The sequence below is a fragment of the Dipodomys merriami genome, unplaced genomic scaffold, assembly GCF_024711535.1.
Source record: "Dipodomys merriami isolate MVZ:Mamm:240054 unplaced genomic scaffold, mDipMer1.0.p SCAF_35, whole genome shotgun sequence".
NCBI classification, from domain to species: Eukaryota; Metazoa; Chordata; class Mammalia; order Rodentia; family Heteromyidae; genus Dipodomys; species Dipodomys merriami.
Genome location: NW_027205048.1, coordinates 11910268 through 11933337, shown reverse-complemented (window position 1 = coordinate 11933337; position 23070 = coordinate 11910268). Strand labels below are relative to the sequence as shown.

At 46.2% G+C, this 23070-nt stretch overlaps 1 protein-coding gene across 13 annotated transcripts in view; it reads left to right on the top strand.

The window, feature by feature from the left end:
• Positions 1-22675, top strand: part of Fgfr2 (fibroblast growth factor receptor 2) — a 109489-nt gene extending 86814 nt beyond the window's left edge. For 11 of the 13 annotated variants that reach the window (XM_069988180.1, XM_069988178.1, XM_069988179.1 and 8 more), the window contains 7 exons: positions 2487-2597; positions 4018-4208; positions 12271-12393; positions 13141-13211; positions 15034-15171; positions 17132-17237; positions 20995-22675. In XM_069988180.1, coding sequence (XP_069844281.1) covers positions 2487-2597; positions 4018-4208; positions 12271-12393; positions 13141-13211; positions 15034-15171; positions 17132-17237; positions 20995-21159 — 905 coding nt within the window. In that variant the 3' untranslated portion in view covers positions 21160-22675. Of the gene's footprint in view, positions 1-2486; positions 2598-4017; positions 4209-12270; positions 12394-13140; positions 13212-15033; positions 15172-17131; positions 17238-20902 lie in introns of all 13 variants that reach the window. The other 2 variants (XM_069988182.1, XM_069988181.1) reach the window with 1 other exon arrangement.
• The last annotated feature ends 395 nt before the right edge of the window (positions 22676-23070 follow it).

Here is a 23070-nt window from a genome sequence, read left to right as displayed (position 1 = left end):
AGCAGTAGCTCCTCAGAATGGCTTAGTCTTTGCTTTCTTAGAGTGACTCCCCTCCCCCTTTATATTTTTATGGGCTTAGAGAGTATCCAATCACTTGAAATTGAGGATTTTTTTTCTTTTAAGTTGGGGGTTGGTAGGTTAGATTCTGAATCCAAACTTTAACGTGCAAATAAAGAGAAATGAGCATTTAGAGAGGGAGCTAAATGCTGCTTTAAAAAATTATTATTACTATTAGTTTTCTTTGATCCTTCCTTCCTTCCTTCTTCCTTCCTTCCTTCCCTCCCTTTCCTTCCCTCCCTTTCCTTCCCTCTCTTTCCTTCTCTCTCTCTTTCTCTCTCTCTCTCTCTCTCTCTCTCTCTCTCTTTCTCTCTCTCTCTCTCTCCTTTCTTTATTTCTTTCCTTATTCTGCCAGTTTCAGGGATTCAACTCAGGGCCTCTCACTTCCCCTTAGCTTTCTTGCTCATGGCTAGTATTATACTGCTTGAGCCATGTCTTCGGTCCATCATTTTGCTGGTTAAGTGGAGATAAAGTCTTGAGGCATCTTCTGCCCCAGGTAGCTTTTGACCTCCTATTTTCTAGGTCAGTCCCCGGCGTAGCGAGGCTTAAAGATGTGAGCTACTGGACCACAAATGCCATTGGCTGGGGGGAGTCACATAGAGCCAAAAATGAGCTAGCAATATTGAGACTGACACAGAGCCAGGGGGACATTTGACAATGGTCCTGGGATGCAAATGTCCAGTTGTGTTTGTGGGAATCTGGACATTTCTGTGTGATCCGTCCATCCTGCATCATGCCTGTGTCCCAATGCTGAAAGAACTCTTCACCATTTGCTTACTGTCTGTATTACCCTAAAAGCTGAGTTAGAGGAAGTCTTACCTTACAAGGCCTGTCGTAGTGCATCTCAAACCCAGGGTTTCCTAGGCTTCCAGGGAAAGATGTTCTGTCTTTGGGGGTGTGTAAGGCCACATGCACATGTGCACGAGGGAGTAAGGCCCTTTCTTTCTGTGTGGGTTTCCTGGGGCACACACCACCTCTCTCCCTGATTAGGAAAGAGTCTAAAAGCTGTCTTCTAGCTGTCCCCCTGAGACTCCCAAGGGAATCTGGGTGGTCCGAGTGCTCCCTGCTTTGGGGTTTGATGCCAGGGAGGAGACAGCAGGTGGCTGTGCACCAGGACCTCCTCTGGCACCTGAGTGGGTGTGGGGAGGACCAGGCTCTGCATCTTGAAGGTATTCTGACTCGGCTAACGAAACCCAGAGTCCAGGGTGACGTTGCAGGAAAGGAAGTCTCATTCTTGCTTCCTTCCTTGCTTGCTTCTTTTTTTGTGTGCTAGTCCTGGAGCTTGAACTCGGGGCCTGGACACTATCTGTTTGCTTAATGCTCTACCACCTGAGCCACAGGCTCAAGTGGGAGGCATAGGTTTATTTTTTTGGCAGTTAATTGGAGATAAAGAGTCTCACAGACTTTCTGCCTAGGCTGGCTTTGAACCATAATCCTCAGATCTCAGACTTGTGAGTAGCTAACATTACAGATGTGAGCCACCAGCCCCTGGCTAATTATATCTCTTTTTAAGCTACAGCTGGCGATCATCCCCTCCAAGATGTCCAAGCTGGTTAGCCCTGTAGATGGCTAAGGGCCTGGAGGGCTCTGTCCTGAGCCCTGTGTGCACAGACCTCCTTCCTCCTTCCCTCATTTTCTTCTGTGAAGCTAAAAGCTTCTGCAACATCGTTTCCATCCGTGCCCTATTTCTTTTTTTTTTTAAGTCAGCTCAGATTTTTCCATATTGATACAAGTATAGTTCAGTGGTGGAGCTCATCTGGCACCCATAAGGCTTTGGGTTTGACTCTCAGCATTGCAATAATGCAAAACAACAAAAATAAAAACAAAATTAGCTTGAAGGGAGGTACCCTGGAACAGCCTTGCCACTTGCCTGAAGCTCACTGCTGCGCGGGGGCTGGAGCACTCTTTGAGAACAGTAATTGGAGCACTCTGAAAAGTCAGTACACACAGCCCTCTCCCCACTCATCTGAACACACACGCTTACCTATGCACTCCTGGGGGGCCTACTAAGCCTATCTTTGAATGAGCTAAAAGTTTCCTTAGAGATTCTTACTCAGGAGCTAGTCTGTAGTTAACTGAAAGACTCCTACAGTGTTTCCTTCACTCGTCCTTGGAGTTGTTTTCAAGCACCACGAAGAGTTTTCCAAGGTCCCTTACATAATGGTAGAGGGCAGGATCGCTGAGTAGAAGACCTTAGCCATCAGAGCACTGTGCCCATTGCTGACTTTTGACCCCATGATCCTCAGTGAGCACTTTGACACCAAGCAGGACATTCCCCTGTCCCGGCCCTTTGCTCCCTCGGTGATAAAATGAGGGTCATGGTTGGGAAGGCTTTCTTGGCCCTAAAACTTAATTTCACATTTTGAACTAAGAGTTTGGCAACAGACAGTGACAGCCAGATTCACGACTCGCCTAATTCATGTTCATAGATGATGCCACAGAAAAAGATCTTTCTGACCTGGTGTCGGAGATGGAGATGATGAAGATGATTGGAAAACACAAGAATATCATCAATCTTCTGGGAGCCTGCACTCAGGATGGTGAGTAGGGGAAGTGCTTCCATCCATGCCCCTTTTTAAGTTCTCAAAATGAGAACTAATGATTTGGTTAGAAATTCTTCTCTTAAAGCTGGGGATGGAGACCGGGGAATCCTTGTGTTGCTAGGGTAGAAAATGGCTGTTGGTCTGCTAAGAATAACTTCAGGCTGGGGAGGCTGAGATTTGAGGATTGTGGTTTGAAGCCAACCTAGGAAGACAAATCCATATAACTCTATATCTCCAGTTAACCAGTAAAAAGGCAGAACTGGAGGCATAGCTCAAGTGCTGGAGGACTAAGAGCGTAAGGCTCTGAGTTTAGACCCCAGTGTGGTCACTCTTCAAAGAGAGAAAGTGTGAGGAAGCTAAGGCTGTCTCCCCTGGGGGGGGGGGGGGCGGGGGGAAGGGAGAGCAGGACTCTCCTGCTTTCACTGACACACTGGGAATCAACTTGACAATAGGTAGTAAAATTGATTTTGCCTAAGTTTGAGCCATTTCTCCTATAGGTCTATTCAGGAATCAGCAGCTTTTTTCTATATATAAAGGGTGACTGTAGACATGTTTAGACTTTGAATGGTTGTAAGTACTCATTGCCTTTCACAATAAAGGGATGAGTACACCTGGCTGGGGGTGAGCCAGTAGAAAAGTGGACAGCGCCAGTGGCTCACATCTGTAGTCCTAGCTACTCAGGAGGCTGAGATCTGAGGATCACAAGTGGTAGAGCATTAGCCTTGAGCATAAAGAGGCTTAGGGGACAGTGCCGAGGCCCTAAGTCTAAGCCCCAGTACCAGCAAAAAAGTTCTTGGTGCCTCTGTGTAGGTAGAGTGGGAAAATGAACCAGAAGAAAACACTAAAGGGAGAAGACACATTAGCCATTACTTTGTAAGAGAGGAGTGTGATGGGGAAAGGGCAATGAAAGGCAACCGTGTCTTTGTTTTATGTCCTAAAGCTTTTTGACATTATTAGGACCAAATGTGGATGGTCATTTTGGAGCTAAACACATGGGTGTTTGTATCTGAGAGGGAGTGCTTTGCTGCAGCTTTATTTGTGTGTGTGTGTGTGTGTGTGTGTGTGTGTGTGTGTGTGTCACCACTGGGGTTTGAACTCAGGGCCTCACATTCTTGCTTGGCTCTTTTTGCTCAATCAAGGCTGGCACTCTACCACTTGAACCATACCTCCACTTCTGGCTTTTTGCTGGTGAATTGCTTTTCATGGACTTTCCTGCCCAAGCTGACTTTGAACCAGGATCCTCAGATCTCAGCCTGAGTGGCTAGGATTACAGGTGTGAGCCATTAGCACCTAGCTGCATTTGGCCCAGCACCAAAACAATGACTAAATCCACACTAGGTTGCAGTAAGTAAAAGCTTCTTGACCCGTGGGCAGATCCTGGCTTCACTGTCACAGCAAGCATCTTTCTCCCTCACAGGGCCTCTCTATGTTATAGTTGAGTATGCTTCCAAAGGCAACCTCCGGGAATACCTCCGGGCCCGGAGGCCTCCCGGCATGGAGTACTCCTACGACATTAACCGTGTTCCTGAGGAGCAGATGACTTTTAAAGACTTGGTATCCTGCACCTACCAGCTGGCCAGAGGCATGGAGTACTTGGCTTCCCAAAAAGTGAGTCCTTTACCTTCTACTTGGTTGGGTGGAGGCCAATGAAAAGTGTCTTTGAAGATGCCAGGCAGTGTGGGCATGCTCGTTTGGCAGATCAAGCCCTTACATGTCTTGTACAACTTGGAAAATATTTAGGGCATTCTTCACCTTCATGTTCAATGAACTCTTTTTAAAAGGCTGAAGCGGCCTCTTAAATTCCTAACAGCATTGCAGGGATGAGCAGGAAGACATCTCTGCTCAGAGGCCCGGCTGGGTTTTGTTGTTGTTGGTGGTGGTGGTGGTGGTCATGGGGGGCTGAACTCTGGGCCTGGGCACTGTCCCTCAGCTCCTTAGCTCAAAGCTAGGGCTCTACCACTTGAGCCACAGCACTACTTCCAGCTTTTTTCTGCTTATGTGGTGCTGAGGAATGGAACCCAGGGCCTCATGCATGCAAGGCAAGAGCTCTACCACTGAGCCACTTTCCCAGCATGCCTTCCCTCCCCTCCACTCCCAAAAGCTGGGTTTTATGCCTCTGTACATCCAGCTGTCCAGCTAGACTCTACATTCTAGTGCGTTTGGGTTTATTTGTTTTGTGGCTATTGATTTTGGAGATAGAGAGCTAGGATTTTGAGTTGGATAGGTCTTTAAGAATAAGAACGAACTGAAGGGAGGTTTGAACTCCGTAGAGTCCCTGATGGCAGAGTTTTTTGGGTCTCTTTCGGTGACTGGCTGTGGGCAGAAGTTGGCCAGGCTCTCCCCCCCCCATCCCCTCCCCCCCCCCCCCAGGTAAATTGCCTACATTCCAAGCATGCCACTTGCAACCCAAAACATTCCAGTTAGGCAAGTGCCCAGACTTCTTGGGACATTTGGGACCCAAGCCACCTTCCTCACTTCACCTCAGGTAGTGGGGTACACAGCCGGCTCCTGGGGCCCTGCCCCTACTTGGGGTGGATCTGCCTGCAGCATCAGCTTTCCTTGGCTCCCCAAAGAGGAGGTGGGTGAGATCTGCTGAGGGCATGGCCCCTCGTCAGCTGCAAGGCGGGGAGGGTCACAAACTGGATCCCTCAGGGACTTTTCTAATCTCAGCAGGGAAGTGGGCTCTGTCCGCCAGAGTATGAAAAGATGGAGGGGCTCGGGGAGCAACAACACCTTGCCCGATCCCTGTCTCGGCCCTCTTCCCTGTCTCATAGGAACATGGTCTAGGGCTCTCGGTTGTTATTTTACTTTTTTCTACTTTTCCGGAGAGTCTAGAGCTTAGGATTTTTCCATGGATTCTTTTCCCCCTGTAAAATCTCCCAACATACAGGTTTTAAGAAACTCATGAACAGGCTGGGCACTGGTGGCTCACACCCATCATCCTAGCTACTCAGGAGGCTGAGATCTGAGGATCACGGTTCAAAGCCGGCCTAGGCAGGAAAGTGTGTAAGACTCTTATCTCCAATTAACCACCAGAAAACTGGAAGTGGCGCTGTGGCTCAAAGTGGTAGAGTGTTAGCGCCCAGGTCCAGAGTTCAAGCCCCACAACAGACCAAAAAAAGCAAAAGAAACTCATGAACAGTTTTGAGTCCTGTGATTCTGTGCATGCGCACTTACTCGGCAGAGGCTGCCAATCTGAATATCACTGGCGCCAGAAGACAGCCAGATAGATCCAGACTGTGGCACACATGACAAGACATTAATTACATGAGAATGTCACTGTCACAAAAGGGAAAAAATTGCTGTGAGACCATCCCAGATTCAAGGAGGCTAAAGAGACAACAGCCAAATGTGAGGGTGTGATCTTGGGGTGACCGCTTTGGGGTAGAAGTTGGAGGTTTTTACAAAAGCTCTTGTGAAAATTTTAGAACTTGCATATGGCCTGTATTTTGGTGACATTGCTGGTGACATTTGGTGACATGTGGCAAAGTTGAATTTGGAGCCAGGCGAAGGCAGCATTGTGTTCGCTCAGGAGATACAGGTTGCAGATCCCTTCCAAAATATTTGAAGCCTAAGTGTTTTAGAACTCACTTTTTCCAGAGTTTGGAGTATTTGCATACATTCGCATATAATGAGACATTGTGAGGAGGAGACTCAAGTCTAAACACAAGCTTCACCTGTGTTTATAACACCCAAATAAACACATAGCCTGAGGGACATGTTTATTAATGTTGGTGTCTGGGAAAACAAGTTTTATGGCATGGAATTTTCCATTTGTGGAATCACGTCACTTTTAGATGTTTTAGAGTTTGGCTTTACAGGTAGGGATGCTCAACCTGTAAATGCTGAAGAATGTAGATGTGTTAAGTATGCTGATGTTTGCAATTCACTTTGATGGAGTTCAGCTATAAAAGTGTGCATAACGTGTGTGCGTGCGTGTGTGTATATGTGTGTGTGTGTGTGTGTGTGTAGAAGCTGAGCGTGGAGAGAAAGTGAGTAAGAAAATCTGGCTAACATGCATGGGCATCCCACTATGCCACCTTGTTGGAGGTATCTTGAACTATCTGAACTGCATTGGTGGCTCTGTGGAGGAGGCAGTCACCTGGTGTGGGCCACTTGCTGGCCTTGGTCACTCTGAGCCCAGGGTAGGAGATGGGAAGGCCAAGCTGTTAATACAAAAATGGCATTAGGGCTGGCATCATCATTCTGTTCTGTTCACCCACTGATACTCCATAGGCCTCCCCAAAGTCCCGTGCCCTCAGTCAGCTCTACAGTGAAATGGATGTGGTTCTTGTCCTCATGGAGCAGGAACTGTGAGTGACTATAAAAGAGATTGCCGATCAATACGGACTAAAAATAAATTGATTCAAAACTTGGACATAAGCCAGGGGCTGGTGGCTCACACCAGTTATTCAGGAGCCTGAGATCCCGTTTAAAGTCAAACCATGCAGAAAAGTCCCTGAGACTCCAGCTCTAAAATAACCAGCAAAAAGCTAGGCTAGAAGCATGGCCCAAGTAGTAGAGCACCAGTCCAGGAAACAAGCTGAACAAGTACAGGGCCATGAGTTCAGGGCCTAGAAGCCCCAGGTGGGCACTCTGGGCCTTGCTCCTGGTGCCATTGTAGCCATGGAGGTGTGATAGGACTGGGTTTGCTGATGTTGGCACGGAAGATTAGAAGCCCCTAGTCTTATGAAAAGTGACTTTGCTTTGGGCCAGGGATTATTGCATCTCAAGACAATCAGAGAGAAGTTGGGGGTTTGATTTTGGACACATTTTGCTATCATGATTGAGAATTTTGAAAAGGGGAAAGATAGAAGTTGTATATAATTCCTGATCTTCCCACTTGAGAAACTGGACAGTGGTTAGACCGCAAGACACTGTAGGCTTGGGGATTGGGAGGTGAGGTAGGGGGGCAGATTTCAGTGGAAAATCTAGAGCTTGTGTTGAGCGACTGAGAGCCATCGGAGGGCAGAGATTAGCCAACACGCCACAGGTGAAGAAGCGCAGCTCCAGGCTGGAAGCCCACAGGGGAGCTGTGACTTCAAGCCACAGCGAGGCGCAAAGTCACCTAGGGAAGAAGCTCGAGAAGAGGAAGGCTGGAGGGCAGTCCTGGGAAAAGTCCTGAGACTGATGGAAACCACTGGAGATAGCATGGAGGCCAAGAAAAGGAGGGAGGGGCCTCAGAAGGGGGCTCTGGAAGGGGGAGAGGTCAACAGAATGCCCCAGCTCCCGATGAGCAGAGAAGCAGATTGGATTCCCTCCCTCCCTGCTTAGCCCCTTTGTGGTTTAAAGATGCTCAGTACAGTAGAAAGAGAACTTGGAGCTGGGTCTCTGGGACTTTTGCAAAACGGGGAAGTGACTATGTGTCGGAATGAGAGGATGGGAAGAGGTAAGCGCCCCTTTAGGAGTGGTGATGGTAGAAATCAGGGATGTTACAGTCACCACCATTCTTGGAGAGCTGGGGCTAGCCAGGGGCGGTGAGAAGCACCTGACAGAGTCTTACATAACTGTCAGAGCCACTCTGCCATCGGTGTGATCAGGAACTCCGTCTTAGGCTGAAGAATGCCAGGGAAACCTGGAACCTAGAACTGACTGTGAATGACTGGTCCCAGACCTAGGTTCATGGCCCTCAGCCCTGCTGTGCCCTGCTCTCATGGGATCTCTGCCTGTCTCTGGACTCAGGCAGGACCCTTGTTGTCCCTGTTCCAGGCTTAGTTAACAGCCTAGTGTGGCTCACTCCTTGGCCCTAGGGAAGAGGCTGAGGTTAACGGGACAATAATGTGTCCCAGGGGATTGTGTGGTTCTTGCATGAAGCTGTCTGCACTTAAGGACCTAAAAAGAAGGTTTGATTATTGAAGATCTTAAGACTGTCCCCCTTACAGCCCCGGGGGGGGGGTGGGGAAGGGAGGGCTTAATCAGATGTATTGTACTCATAACTGACATGTTGAATGGAAACTCCTTTGTACAATTGCTGAAAGCTAATTTTAAAAAATTATTATTAAGAAAAGCAATCCATTTGTGATCTCATGTGAATTCACCGATGGCTCATGCCTGTAATCTTCGTTACTCAGGAGGAGTTCTGAGGATCCAGGGTTAATACCAGCTCAGAAAGACAAATTCATGAGGCAATTTCTCTATCCAGCAAAATGCTAGAAGTGGAAGTGTAGTTAAAGCAGTAGAGCACCAGCCTGGATTGAAAAAGCCAAACAAGAGTGTGAGGCCCTGAGTTCAAGCCCAAGTACCAACATTTAAGATAAAATCAAATGCAGCTTTACTGAAGGGGTGGGGAACAATGTTCCCCTCACAGAGTCTACTTCCACTAACTAAGGCATCTTCTAGAACGTAAATCTAAGCAACAGGGCAAGAATCATGCCCCTCCTACCTCTAGCCATCCCCTTCCTGTGGGGCTGATGGCCTTTTGGGAGATGCACTTCCTGCAAGGAGGGGGCAGAGGAAAACTGCCAGGCTCCTATCTTCAAAAGCAGCTCATTAGACAGCTCCCTGGGCCGGACGTGAGCCTGGAACTGCAAATATTGGAGTGATATTCTGTCGCTGACCTTAAGCAACTGTCATTGTGTTTATTGGGTGTGTATTAGGGGTAGAATCACACCACTAAAGCAACACCCATGCTGTTTGTAGTGACATGGCTAGTAATAGGATATTTGAGCCTTACATGATTAATAGTTATCTTTTTTGGGGGTTGGTTGGTTGGTTTTTAGTTCAAAGCAACTAATGTTTCTTAAGGAAATTCCAGAGCCAGTTTAACATTCAAACTTCTAAACATGAGCAGGCCTTGACATCCCCATCTATGAAATGGATGTAACCACACCCATCTGCCAGAGGTTGCCATGGGAACTATATATATATAGGGTCAGCGATGGCTCACTGTCAGCAGCACAGAGTTGTTAGCCTTCCTTCCCTTAGCAACCCTAAACCTAATCGAAAAGGGGGTACCACACTGCCCCGGGGCCCCAGTTACATGAATAGTCAGGGCTTTGAACTGGAAAACAACTCCAGTTTCTGTGAATTGATGGGGTTTGGCTTGGCTTTCATTGTTTTTTCTTCTTCTTGGGCACTGGTTCCAACTCTTTGGCTAGCCCAGAAGGGAGCCTTTGGGGTTTCCTGGCATCTAGGGGTGCGGGGTGACTGTGCTGGACAAGATGGTGATGGTAGCTGGGTAGTGTCTCTGTCACAGTTGAGTTGTGATGTGTGGTCTGAGCCCAGGACGGGGGAAGCCAGATTCTTCTGACCACTTGCCTGCCAAGCACACGGAGCACATGTCGGGAGAGCACACCACCAGGAGAGCTTGGCCCGGGGCTTAGAAGTTCAACTAGAAGAGGCCTCCAACCCAGGAACACAGCCCAAGCCCAAAGCGGATCTGCACGTAGCTCTGGGAGCGCTCACATTTCCTGCTCCCAGTCTGGCCCAGGCCACACAGGCTTGATGGCCTTCCGGCCTCCCTATTTCTCATCACCCTGCCACAGAAGCAAGTGGACACAGGGACCACAGGGCTGGCGCAGGAAGACTCATCTGTGTTTTAGAGAGGTGTAGCCAGTAGTTGGTCCTTTCATGAAATACCCAAAGATCAGCCTTGTTTCAATTTGTCCAATGGATGGAGCAAGCTGTGCTTCCTGAGCCTTAGCCATGGCCAGTACCCTGTGTAGGAGAGAAGTAGTTTATGGTGGAATTTGGCTTTTTGTCTTTATACCACCCTTCTTCCGAAAATAGAGGGGAAATGATTTGACATAATAAAGTACAGCTAAAAACACTAGAGGTACAAAAGCTTATTGTTTGTAGACAGAAAATGTAGAAGCTATAAGATTAGACCTGCTGTGTTCCAGTGACTCATCCCTGTAATCCTAGCTACTCAGGAGCTTGAGATCTCAGGATCATGGTTCAAAGCCAGTCTGGAAAAGAAATCCAGGAGACAGCTATCTCCAGTTAGCCACTAAGAAGCCAGAAGTGGAGCTGTGACTCAAAGTGGTAGAGCACCAGCCTTGAATGAAAAAGCTAAGGGGCAACACACAGGGCACAGGTCTTGAGTTCAAGTCCCAGTATAAGCACCAAAGAATAAAAATTTTATTTGTTTTTTTTTTTTTTGGTCCGGTTGTGGGGCCTGAACTCGGGGCCTGGGCGCTGTCCCTCAGCTCTTCAGCTCAAGGCTAGCGCTCTACCACTTGAGCCACAGCGCCACTTCCAGCTTTTTTTCTTTTTGCTTATGTGGTGCTGAGGAATCGAACCCAGAGCCTCAAGCATGCAAGGCAAGTGCTCTACCACTGAGCCACCTTCCCACCCTAGAATAAAAATTTTAAAAGACTAGATGTTTCTGTGATCAGAGTTGCCATCACGACTGTGTCTCATTCCAGACATCAGTTGCATTCAGCCTGGTATGGGCCAAACATGGTGAGCAGTCGGACTGAGAATGCGGATACATGTGCACTAGACACGAGGCAAGCCAGCGGAGGTGGAAGGCACCATCAACCTGTGTGGCAAACACAAATCATAGGGAGGTGGAGGGGGACCCAGGCTGAGTTTGCAAGTGGCAGCCTGCAGGGATGTCAGGTACAAGCAGTGGCCTCAGCCTGGACTGAGGCTGAGGTAACAGAATGGGGAAGACACTTGGGAGATGTGAAGCATGCCAGTGCGTGGAGGACGGAAGAGGTCAGAAGGACCTCGGTGTGGAAGTGTCTCAGCACAAGTTGAAGATAAGCATGTGGGTTTCAGGATGGGTTGAGGTAGAGCTGGGAATGCACAGCTGTTGTTTCTGCGTGGGGGCTGACGCCATGAGGACAGGCGGAGACACGTGTGCCACACAGTTCTCCACTTTGGAGAGTAGAGAACTGCCAGCCCCAGCGTCCGAGAGGATGATGGGAAGGAAAAGAATAAGCCAAGAGAAAGAGAGTCGGGGAGGACTCCACAGGGACCAAGAGAAGTCAATAGTATGTGAAAGGGAAAATTGGAACCGGAGGTGTGTCTCAAATGGTAGAGCGCCATGCTTGCACCAAAAAAAGACAAGTGAGAGTCTAAAGCCCCAAGTTCAAGCCTCCGTACTGGTACAGCAACAAAATCAGAGAGGGAAGATGGAAGTCATATGAATCTGCCCATGAGGCGTTCCTCACCCGCTGTAGGAGGGGTACACGTCACTCATATAGAGAGAGGAAATGTGACCACTAAACCATTTTGAGATCAAAGAGCTGTAAAGAGTATATCAAGTCACACTGTTAGAGAAGTGATCAAGGGGTGACGAATATATGGTATTGGATTTAACCCCAGGGTCTGAAAATTTGTTGGGGAAGAACAAATGTTGAGCTAAGAGATTTTTAGGGTGACATCATCCTAACCTTGTGTCCAGCAGAAAGACAGACCCTGGTGCCATGAGACAATTGCAGATAAAAGGTGTTTTCTGGATTAATTTTGCTCTTCTGAGATGCCTGGGGGCTTGGGTAACTTGTTTATTTTTAGTTAGAAAGTAAATACCAGTACCCTGTTTGGGACTATCAAGGATCCTAATGGACAAGCTTAATTTTACAGCCCCACTAATGGCTTTTGGAGTATGTATACGACAGCCTAGTTTTGACTTGTGTGTTTTCTGTGCTGAGTTTTAAGCAGTGAGAATGTTTCCTTCTGGTGCCGGAAGTATTTTGAAATTTCTTGTTTCTCTTGGTTTCAGTGTATCCATCGAGATCTAGCAGCCAGAAATGTGCTGGTAACAGAGAACAATGTGATGAAAATAGCAGACTTTGGACTGGCCAGAGATATCAACAACATAGACTATTACAAAAAGACCACAAATGTAAGTCTACACCTAACTTTGTGGGAACGGGTGAAGTGGGGTGCAGAATGTTCTAAGGTGCAAGTTCATAAACATCCAGGCTGGAGGGAGCTGTAGGCTCATCCTTTTCCTTCCATTATTATTATTATTGTTATTATTATTAATAATAATTTACTCTTCATAAACTCCATTGAGTATACATTTGTAATCCTAGCTACTCAGGAGGTGGAGATAGGAGGATTATAGTCCAAGGACAGCAGGGCAAATGGACAAGACCCTACCAGAAATTAAAGCAAAAAGAGCCAAAGTGTGACTCAAGTGATAGAGCACTTGCCCAGCAAGGCCATGAGTTCAATACTGTAAAAGCAAACTCCAAAAGCCTTTCAATAGAAGCAAATTTAAAATATATCTGAGGTTGATTTAGTTTATGCGAACACCCCTATTCGCATAATAATCACTTGTCTCTAGGTTTTTGTCAAGAACTTTCCTAGCTGAAAAAGAGCCTGGAAGTTACTGGGTTAATTTTTGCTTAGAGGTGGGTCAGGGTGTGTCTATGTGCTGGGGCGATGGAGAATAATGAGACACTCAGGAGGTGGTGTCTTATGCAGGAGTCCAGATTACCGATAGCTAGAATTGGAGCTTATTTCTCCCTTAATGACTGACAGATGAAAACCATTAGAGTATCAGCTCTTGAACCAGATGCAGCTCATTCATTGGCCTGCTGCAGTAAACTTGCTTTAATCTGTGTGCTTCTGTCCATGTTTGCAGGGGCGACTTCCGGTTAAGTGGATGGCTCCAGAAGCCCTTTTTGACAGAGTGTACACGCATCAGAGTGACGTGTAAGTGTCCCCTTCCCTCTGGTTTCTTTGTGGAGTTGGACTGCAGAACTGTTGCATTGTCTTTGCCTTTCTTCATGCTTTGATGGCTGTTGTGTTTTACATATTTACAAAAGACACAAGAGCCAGCTTAGAGTGGCCTAGTACCCAGGTCTTGATCACTAATAAACCTGCCTTCATAGAACAGCAGCTGCCATCCTCTTCCTGCCCGAGTAGCAGTGCCCTCCACCAATAACGGGTGTGCTACCAAGTTTTGGCAAGCTGTTGGCATGCTCTTCACTCCTCAGACTTGGTGGTGCATGCTTGTAATCCCAGTTCTCAGGAGGGAGAGACAGGAGGATTGTGAGTTCAATACCAGCCTAAGCTCTATCGTGAGATCCTCTCAAAAAACAAAAAGGCTGAGGATATAGCTCACTGGTAGAGAGCTCACCTAACATACATAGGGTTCAATCCCTAGCTCAAGAATAACTTTTTAAAGAAGTGCTAAGGACAACTGCTCACACCTATAATCCTAGCTACTCAGGAGACTGAGACCTGAATATCATGGTTCAAATCCAGCCTGAGCAGATAAGTTTTTGAGACTCTTAACTCCAAGTAACTTGCAAAAAGCTGGTACTCAAGGTGTGTCGTGGGTGGCCAAATGTCAGCCATAAGTGTCAGCCCTGAGTTTGAGCCCAAATATCAGCAAAGAAAATTAACTTCAAAAACAAACAAATGTTGGGGGTTGTCATAATCTCCTTGATAACATTCTAGATATAAAGTCAAGTTTACATATTATTTCTACTATGACACGCTTAGGAACACGGTTATGGTCAGCTTCTAACTGATATTGTAGATACGGAAATTCAGTTGAAAAGATACCATCATTGGGAACAACTGGGTAACAGGTACTATTTTTGGCAAGTGGCTGAGAGTGTGAGTGTGTAATTACTCCAAAGAGAGAAAGAGTTTCAGAAACCAGATGAGCTTTTTAAAAAAATTGGTATGAGCCAGAAAATTGAAGGTGGAGGATGGGAGCAATTCAGCACTCAGCTGGTTGGGCCTGGCGACAATCCTGGAAGGAGGGTGTCTTAATTCCAGTTTATACAGTGAGCCAACTTAGGCCTAGAGCTGTTTCTACCTATATTGTGCACTTGTGCATTGCTGGCGCTCAGTAGAAAAGCAAGGGTGGGTTAATTCCTGCAACTGAGCAGCATAGAGCTGCTGTGGTGACAGCAGTGAACCGGGGATTCTCTGCTTGACTTGAGTTCCATGAACCAGGCTTAGAAAGTCTTGGGTCTTGGAAAAGCCAAATATCAGTGGTACCCTGTGAAGTATGTTCCGTTTCTGTGGTATGATTCCCATTCAGGACACAGAATTCTTATGTCCTCAGCCCAGGCAGGGCTTCATCTATCCCGTATCAGCAAGTCACAGAGCCTTGTGCCCGGGGTAATCCACTAGCCACCTAGGGCAGGGGTCCTGTCACAGAATTGGCTTGCTGCTCAGACTGGGGCTTACGGTCCTCATGTGAGCCTCACAGGAAGATGGAAGGCTAGGCAGCAACACATCCATCATCAACATCCATCACCACGTTTGTGATGGGCGACCCAAAGAGCAGTCATGGGGCGTACCTGTCTATGGCTGGAGAATTCCAGCCACACATCCACATGACGTCATCATTTAGAGACGCTCCTTGGGGGTCAGGAAAAGAATGAACTGCGTGCGGGCAGGGCTCGTTTATCTTGAGCTTCGGAAGTGAGTGGGTGTGTTTAGTTTTAACCAGGCACGTTTAGGTTTCTGTAATTAGCATGGATTCATGATGCAGTATTTTCTCTCTCCTTTGCAGCTGGTCCTTCGGGGTGTTAATGTGGGAGATCTTCACTTTAGGGGGCTCACCCTACCCAGGGATTCCCGTGGAGGAACTTTTTAAGCTGCTGAAGGAAGGGCACAGGATGGATAAGCCAGCCAACTGCACCAATGAGCTGTAAGTGTGCCATTGCTTTGCCCATCTGTCACTCTCCTTCTGACTTGTTTCTGTTTCCAAGGCCCTGATTTTCTAAACATGTTCTAACAAGAGGCATCACTAAAGATCTCTAGGTTCAATCTCTGAGCTAGATAGTGACACTGGCAGCCATTACTTGGCCAGAAGGACGACTGTCCTGCCGAAGTGTCTGAGTGGGCATCTGGCTGCCCAGGGCAGGCCATGGCAGCCAGCCACCTTCCTGAGCCCCGCACTGTGCCCAAAAGCCACGAAATACACATGGATCAAGCTAGAATGCCACGGGGTTGCCCTTGCGGAGAATAAGGGGTCATTTCTGACCTCAGCCATGGCCGGTAGAAAATTCCGGAGCATCTTTGACCATTGAAAATCACGATGACAGATGGATATCAACTGCCCTTCTTCAGCGCTAATGAACTAGTATCTGGTTGCCTGTGTTTCATCCATATTTTAGGGCAGAGAACTAGAAATGTGTCCTGGTACCATCCTTAGGGTACTCTGTCTGACTATAAAACCATGAGCTGGTTTCTAGAAAAGTCTACCTCGCTCTGTAAGTGGACTTCTGTTGTGTTAGTGACGCGTGCCTTGTGCAATAGAATCAATGCTTTGAAAAGAGGGCTCCCCCCCCCAGGACTGGGGGAGGGCTGGTGAACTAAGAAGGTGATTGTCCCAGAGACTGCTCTCCATTGTGTGTTGCTTCATGGGGATTTATATCAGTAATCCCATGAGTGCTTTTTAGTGTACAGTGGACGTCTGATGAATGGCCACATTTTATAGTATATTATATAAAGGCATTTATTGTGCTCTTTGTCATGCCTATTGCTTTTTCCAACATAGAGGACCTGTCGAAACTCATAATCGAGATAAGGCCCGAGAAGCTTGGCCTACCAAATTGCCAATCAGGTCATGTGAAGCCCCATACCAGTGACAGATTAGTTCATGAAAACCTTACCTTAAACGTTTGGGTTTCAAACTTGACTTTTTAAGCTGAGGTATCTCTAACAACTAGAATCTTTCAAAGAAAACCCAAAAGCCAGGTGCTTGATGGCTCCTGCCTATAATCCTGGCTACTCAGAAGGCGGAGATCTAAAGATCATGCAAAGCTAGCTCAGCCAGAAAAGTCTAATTAACCAGCAAAAAGTTAAAAGTGGAGGTATGGCTCAAGTAGTAGAGCCTTGAGTAAAAAAAGCCAAGTGACTGTGTGAAGCCCTGAATCCAAGCCCCAGTGTGAGCACACAAAAACAAAGACGTTAAAAAACAAAACGAAACAGTGAAGGCAGGCAGGCAGGCGAAGTGTGGCTCAGGTAGCAGTGTTTGTAGAGGAGGAACAGACCCCAGGAACTGGTCACAAGCAGTTTCCTTCTTCCACCCCTAGACATGCCTAAAAGTGAGTTATCATAGTGCCAAGCTGGCATAAGGCTAGCCCCAAGAAGTGTAGCTGAGTCTTTCTTTCTGTTTTGTTGTTGTTGTTTGCAAGTCCTGGGCTTGAACTCAGGGTCTGGGCACTGTCCCTGAGCATCTTCTGCTCAAGGCTAGCACTCCCTCACTTAAACCACAGCGCCACTTCCATTTTTTTTCCTTTCTGTTTATATGAAACTGAAGAATTGAAACCAGGGCTTTGTGCATGTTTCTGCCACCAAGCCACGTTCCCAAGACCCAAGCTGGGTCTTTCTTGATGCAGAGATCTCCCTAAAGTATTGTAGAGAAGTGAAGTGTTTTTTTTTTTTTTTTGGGGGGGGGGTTGTTGTAAAATCAAACTGGCCTTCAGAGAACCAGCATTAGATCTTTGAAGAAACCAAATAACCATACACTCCTCATCACATTGCTCAGAAAGCTCTGAAGGATTTTCATTAAGGCACATCTCCATACTGCCTGTGAAGGCTGACTCTAGCTGTGTATCCAGAGCTAATGAGGTTAATTCACCAAGGAAATCCATTTTTTCCAGGTATATGATGATGAGGGACTGCTGGCATGCTGTGCCTTCCCAGAGACCAACGTTCAAGCAGTTGGTAGAAGACTTGGACCGAATTCTAACCCTCACCACCAATGAGGTGAGTAAGAGAGAGCCTCCTTCCAGAAGCCCGAGGACCCTGCCTGGCTTTGAAGAGAAGCTCGTATTTCTTTTTAAATGCAAGCTCCCTTGTTGGAGTCTGTGGTTGAGTTTATCATTCTTCCATGGGGGTCAGACAGAGGTAAACTCCATGCTCCTGTTCAGGCTCAGTCTTTTCTCCAAACTACATCTTGTGAATTCTGATTCAAGGGACCAGAGACCCCAAGGGGGCCCCCTGAGATGCACTTGCGATGACTGTGGTGCTGTGGCCTGGCTCGCAGGGGGACGTGGGAGAAGGGGAGAGAAGGGCAGCTGTAGCATTTTGAGGGTATGGAGGAAGGAGCTCTGTGTTCTGTACTTGCTTTACGCTGAGCCTTGGTAATTAGTGTGAGAACTGACTGTGTTCAGCACAGTTGTGCCTGCCAGGATGTGGTGAGGCTCTGATCCTACCTTCTGTCTGTCGTGCTGTCTTCCGTAATCTGTCTGGCAGAGGCTGTGGCTTATATTTCTTTCTGTCTGTACGCATTCCACTTCCTGTAATGAGTGACTTTTGGGGATTTGTATGGGAGAACTAGTACGTTTTGAGGAGACACTCATTCTTCAGCCACTTAATACCCACTACATGTTTGTGGCAGCTACAACATGCAGATAAAATGATCTTTAAGTTTATAGGATGAACATACTGTGAGCAAGAAAGGTGATCAACCCACAATAGCATGTGTGTGTGTGCGCTCACACATATACTTGCTCAAACGCACACGCGCGCATGCACATGCATGTGCATGCACATGTGCATGCCAGTACTGGGACTTGAACTCCGAGCCCAGATGCTAGCTTTTTCAATCAAGGTTGGTGCTCCATCATTTGAGCCACACCCTTAGTGGTTAATTGGAGATTAAGTCTTATGGACGTTCCTGCCTGGGCTAACTTCAAAGCGCAATCCTCCGATCTCAGCCTCCTCCTGAGTAGCTAGGATTATAGGGGTAACTACTGGCACTCAACTTACAAATTGTTAGTGATTTATGTGATACTCAATAAAGAGCAGCATTTTTTTTCACACAGAAGAAAGAAAAGAGACAGTTGTCTTCACTACAAAAGATTGAATAGAACTAATGCACTTAATTTCTGATTTAGAAAATTATTTGATTGATCTTTTTCTTTAAAAGGAAAAAAGGAGGAAAATTCTTCCTAAATCAAAAAAAAACTTTTTAAGTCAAATGTAGTGATATGAACCCTTCACCAAGCAACTTTATCTTGCGATTCTGACTGTGGTTTGTGCTGAATAAAGGGAGAAATTGCATTTAAATGAACACAGCTGACCTTCAGAAGTTGAAAGGAAAGAAATAGTTCAAGGGAGAAAGAAAAAAAAGCCTAACTTTCTTCTTCTGCCAAAACTGTTGCTTCTAGTATAAGTTCCTTTAACCCTAGGCTGGGGATCCAGTGATACTCCTTTTTTTTTTTTTTTTTTCCTATCAGATCTGAAAAGTTTATGGCTTCATTTAGAAACTGGGGGGGAAGAAGAACCCCACTAAAGTTGTCTTTTAATAATCCCACACATCCATGTCAATGTACATATTTATACATTTACATTTCAAGCAAGTCTGTTCAGACTGAAATTTATATGTAGTACCCTAACCTAAGAATGCAGAATACCATATTGTCTAATGGATATAAAAATCGAAGGTTGCTTTCCTTCTGAAAATCATTACCATATGCTCAAGAAAAATGGTTCCATTTAGGACAAAATTTCATTTTTATCATTGTAAGCAAAAAGCTCTCTTTTGATGTGGTGGGCGTGTTTGCCTCTCGTTATGCGGTTCCTGCTGAGGCCCTTGGACCGACGCACTCCCTTCTTGGATAGGGACTCTTTCTTTTGCCAACCCTGGTGATAAATTATAGTAGGGTTTTTGTCTCTTAACATGTGTGGTGGCCAACATTCCACAGGCTCTTTCCTGATAACACGGAGGCCGTTGGAGCTGTGGTCTGTTACTTTTCGCCCCCTCTTCGCAAAACCACATGTCAGAGAGAGTCACTGGCTTCTGAGTGTACGAGCAGACTCACCCCGCATGCCAGCTCTGTCAAGACAGCAAGACCAAGAAATCTTTTTTTTTTTCTCTTGTAGCTTCAAGGCAGGGTCAGCAAATGCTTTCTGAGAAGGGCCAGAGCATAAACATTTTCAGCTCCGAGGGCCATATGGTCTCTGTCGAAGCCCTGCTGCCATCACTGTGTGAGAGCCACCCAGACTACATGTAAATAAGTGCATGTCTGGCTTCCCCTACAGCTTTATCGGCCCTGAAACTGGAATTTTGCATAACTTTCTATTACTTTGTCTTTTGGATGCCATAGGATAGGACTCTTAATCTTTTTTCCACCCGTTTACGAATGTCTGATAACTATTCTTAGGGCTAGGTGCCAGAGGCTCCTGCCTGTCATCCTAGCTACTCCAGAGGCTGAGAGCTGAAGATTGCAGTTTAAAGCCAGCCCAGGCAGAAAAGTCTGAGACTTTTATCTCCAATTAACCAGCAAAAAGCTAAGAATAGAGGTGTGACTCAAATGGCAGAACATCAGTAGCTAAGGGAGAGCTAGAGGCCCTCACAAGCCCCAGTACACCTACCCTCTCTCTCTTTTTCTCTGTCTCTCTTCTCTTACTCAGACACGCAGGCGCACGCACACACGCATCCTCGGTTGTTCATTCATGGGCTGTACAAACGCAGGCAGAGGCTCACGTCTTGTCCTGCCGGAAGGAAGTGACCCAGGGCGACCTCAGCGGCAACACTAGCGGGGTGTTGTGGGGAACAGGAAAATGTTTGAGTTTCAAAACCCTGAAACTTCTATTTCCCTCAGCTTTCTCTTAATGTCCCATATGGATTTAACATCCATGAGTGTACCCCAGCCTTTTTTGAACCTGTTTACATTTTTAACTCAAGAGCTTCTGAGAGTAATGAATTACATCTGTGACAGTACGCCATGAATGGGCAGTATTCCCCTTCAATTATTCTAGAAACTGCAATAGGAAAATACAATTCAGAAAATAAGGTATTTGTGGCCTTACTATTTAAAGGGGTGTTGTTGAGCTTTTCTGTTTTGCTGAGAATTGGGCTGAGAACTTCAGGGCACTGTGGAGCCAGGATGCCCCTATGTTACTATAGGTCACTTCCCAGTACTCACAGTGCCACAGTTGTCTGTCTGTCTGTTTGTCTATCTGTGTCTGTCTATTTATATTCAGTCTTGAACTTAGGGCCTCAAGCTCTCCCTTGGCCTTTTTTGTTCAAGACTGGCACTCTGCCACTTGAGCCACCACTCCACTTCCAGCGTATTGCTAATTCATTTGAGAGAAGTCTCACAGACTTTCTGCACAGGCTGGCTTTGAACCACGGTCCTCAGATCTCAGCCTCCTCTGTAGCAAGGATTGCAGGCTTAAGCCACCAGCACCCATACAGTTTTATTTGTTTTTTCGGTTTGTTTTGTTTTTGCCAATACTTTATTCAGGGTGGGTTCTAAGAGGAAAATGAAGGGTAGCTCGGTGAATGAAGTGGGGGTTTTGTGCAGTCCGGGTGGTTGGGGCTAACTTTAAGCTTTCAGAGATTCCCCTGTCCTGTCCCCATTCTGATATCCATGTCAAAGGGGGCTGTGTTTGAAATAAGACTCTTCTCTTCCCTCTTTCAGGAATACTTGGACCTCACTCAGCCTCTCGAACCATATTCACCTTGTTATCCTGATCCAAGATGAAATAAAACGTCTCTCTTCCCTTCTTTCAGGAATACTTGGACCTCTGTCAGCCTCTCGAACAGTATTCTCCTAGCTACCCCGACACAAGGAGCTCTTGTTCTTCAGGAGATGACTCTGTATTTTCTCCGGACCCCATGCCTTACGAACCCTGCCTGCCTCAGTTTCCACACATAAATGGCAGCATTAAAACATGAGCGAATGTGTTTTCCTGTCCTCAGCCAGGAACCTACCTACACTGAGCATGGAGGCCAGGCCTCCCCGAGCCTGCCACCTCCACTTGTATATACGGATCAGAGGAGTCAAGGATTGGAAATGTAATCGGCACATGTGGAAAGGGTTCTACAGTTTGAAAACATGTCTTCTTTGCCAGGAGAATGTTTCTGGAACCATGGACAGCCGCCATGTCACCCTCTGACCCACCACGGGGACTGGCTAGGACCCAGATGGACTCAAGGCAGATACCCACTGCCTTCCTTGTTAATTTTGTAATAATTGGAGAAAATATATTTCAGCACACACTTACAGAGCACAAAATGCAGTATATAGGTGCTGGATGTATGTAAATATATTCAAATTATGTATAAATATATATTATATATTTACAAGGAATTATTTTTTGTATTGATTTTAAATGGATGTCCCAATGCACCTAGAAAATTGGTTTTTCTCTTTTTTTTTTTTAATAGCTATTTGCTAATTGCTGTTTTTAGACAGAATTTCTTAATTTTCACCTAGCAGAGGTGGGAAAGATACTTTTGCTTTCAGGGAAAATGGTATAACATTAATTTATTAATGAATTGGTAATATACAAAACAATTAATCATTTATAGTTTTTTTGTAATTTAAGTGGCATTTGTATGCAGGCAGCACAGAAGACTAGTTAACCTATGGCTGGAACTTAACTAATTGTCAGATCCTTTGAGAAGAGAGAGATTTAGAATATATGACTAATCTGGGGGGAAATGGAGTTTTGATTAATTTGTGTTTAAACTCTGCTGTCAGATGATTGTGCTTAAACATCCTAAATGCCCGTGTTACAGGAACCCATTTCTAGGAGGGTGTTTGGTTTTGGTATGCAGCTCAGTCTTCAGGCCAAAGCAACAAAGATTCAAACTGGTCCAAATGACACCAGCGTCCTCCTTCAAAGATGCCTTAATCCAGTCTTTGAGTTTAGACACCTCAGTGGAAATGACAGCAGAATGGGTTCTGTCCGGCAGCTGGCTTTCTGCCCTTGAATTGTGCATTTCCCAGATTAGTCTGTGCTTTCTCCCATGGATTTTGATCATGGTTTCCAAGTTCTCTGGCATCAGATAACAGCCTTTGGTGATTTTCGAGCCCTATCAGGGAAAATTGAGACATAAGGATCATTCTGCTGAGAATGTGGAGAATCCTTCCATCTTCCTATGGGGATTGATTGCTTCTGTCTACTTTAGACGAGACCTCACCGAAAGATCTGGCCTGATACCAATATCAGCCTAAGTACCACCATGTCGTGAATTCCATATTAACATCTGGTTTGCCTTTGGCAACACCTACTCACTTTGCTATAGTCACGCTACGTGAATGCAGATCACACTGATTTTATGTGTTACAAAATTGGAGAAAAGTATTTAATAAAGCCTGTTAATTTTTATACTGACAATAAAAATGTTTCTACAGATATTAATGTTAACAGGACCGAAATAAATGTCACGCAGCTTATTTTTTTAAGACTTGTGTCTTACCAAATGGCTTCCTCTGCTGGGGCAGGGTGGGGTGGAGATTGTATACTGGGTGGAGTGAATTTGGGAAAGACAAAGCTGAAGGCTCTTTAACTCTAGCTGGTGTGACTCGCACAGGGGTTGAGTAGGACCAGCGGTCTGGGGACAGTTGGATCCAGTAGAAAAACCAGAAGTTGCTTCAGCCCTGGCTGGGTTGCTTACCTGTGTGCCTCACTCAGGGGGCGAGCCGTGTTTCCTTCCTGAGTCTTACCTGTTCCCTGGGTAAGCGGCAGGAGAGAGCTATATGCAGCGAGGTGTTGAGGAGGAGGAATGCCCAGAGCTCCTGCAGCCCAGGGACCTCCAAATCTTTTTGGTTGGTTTCATCATGATTTATGGAGAGTAGAC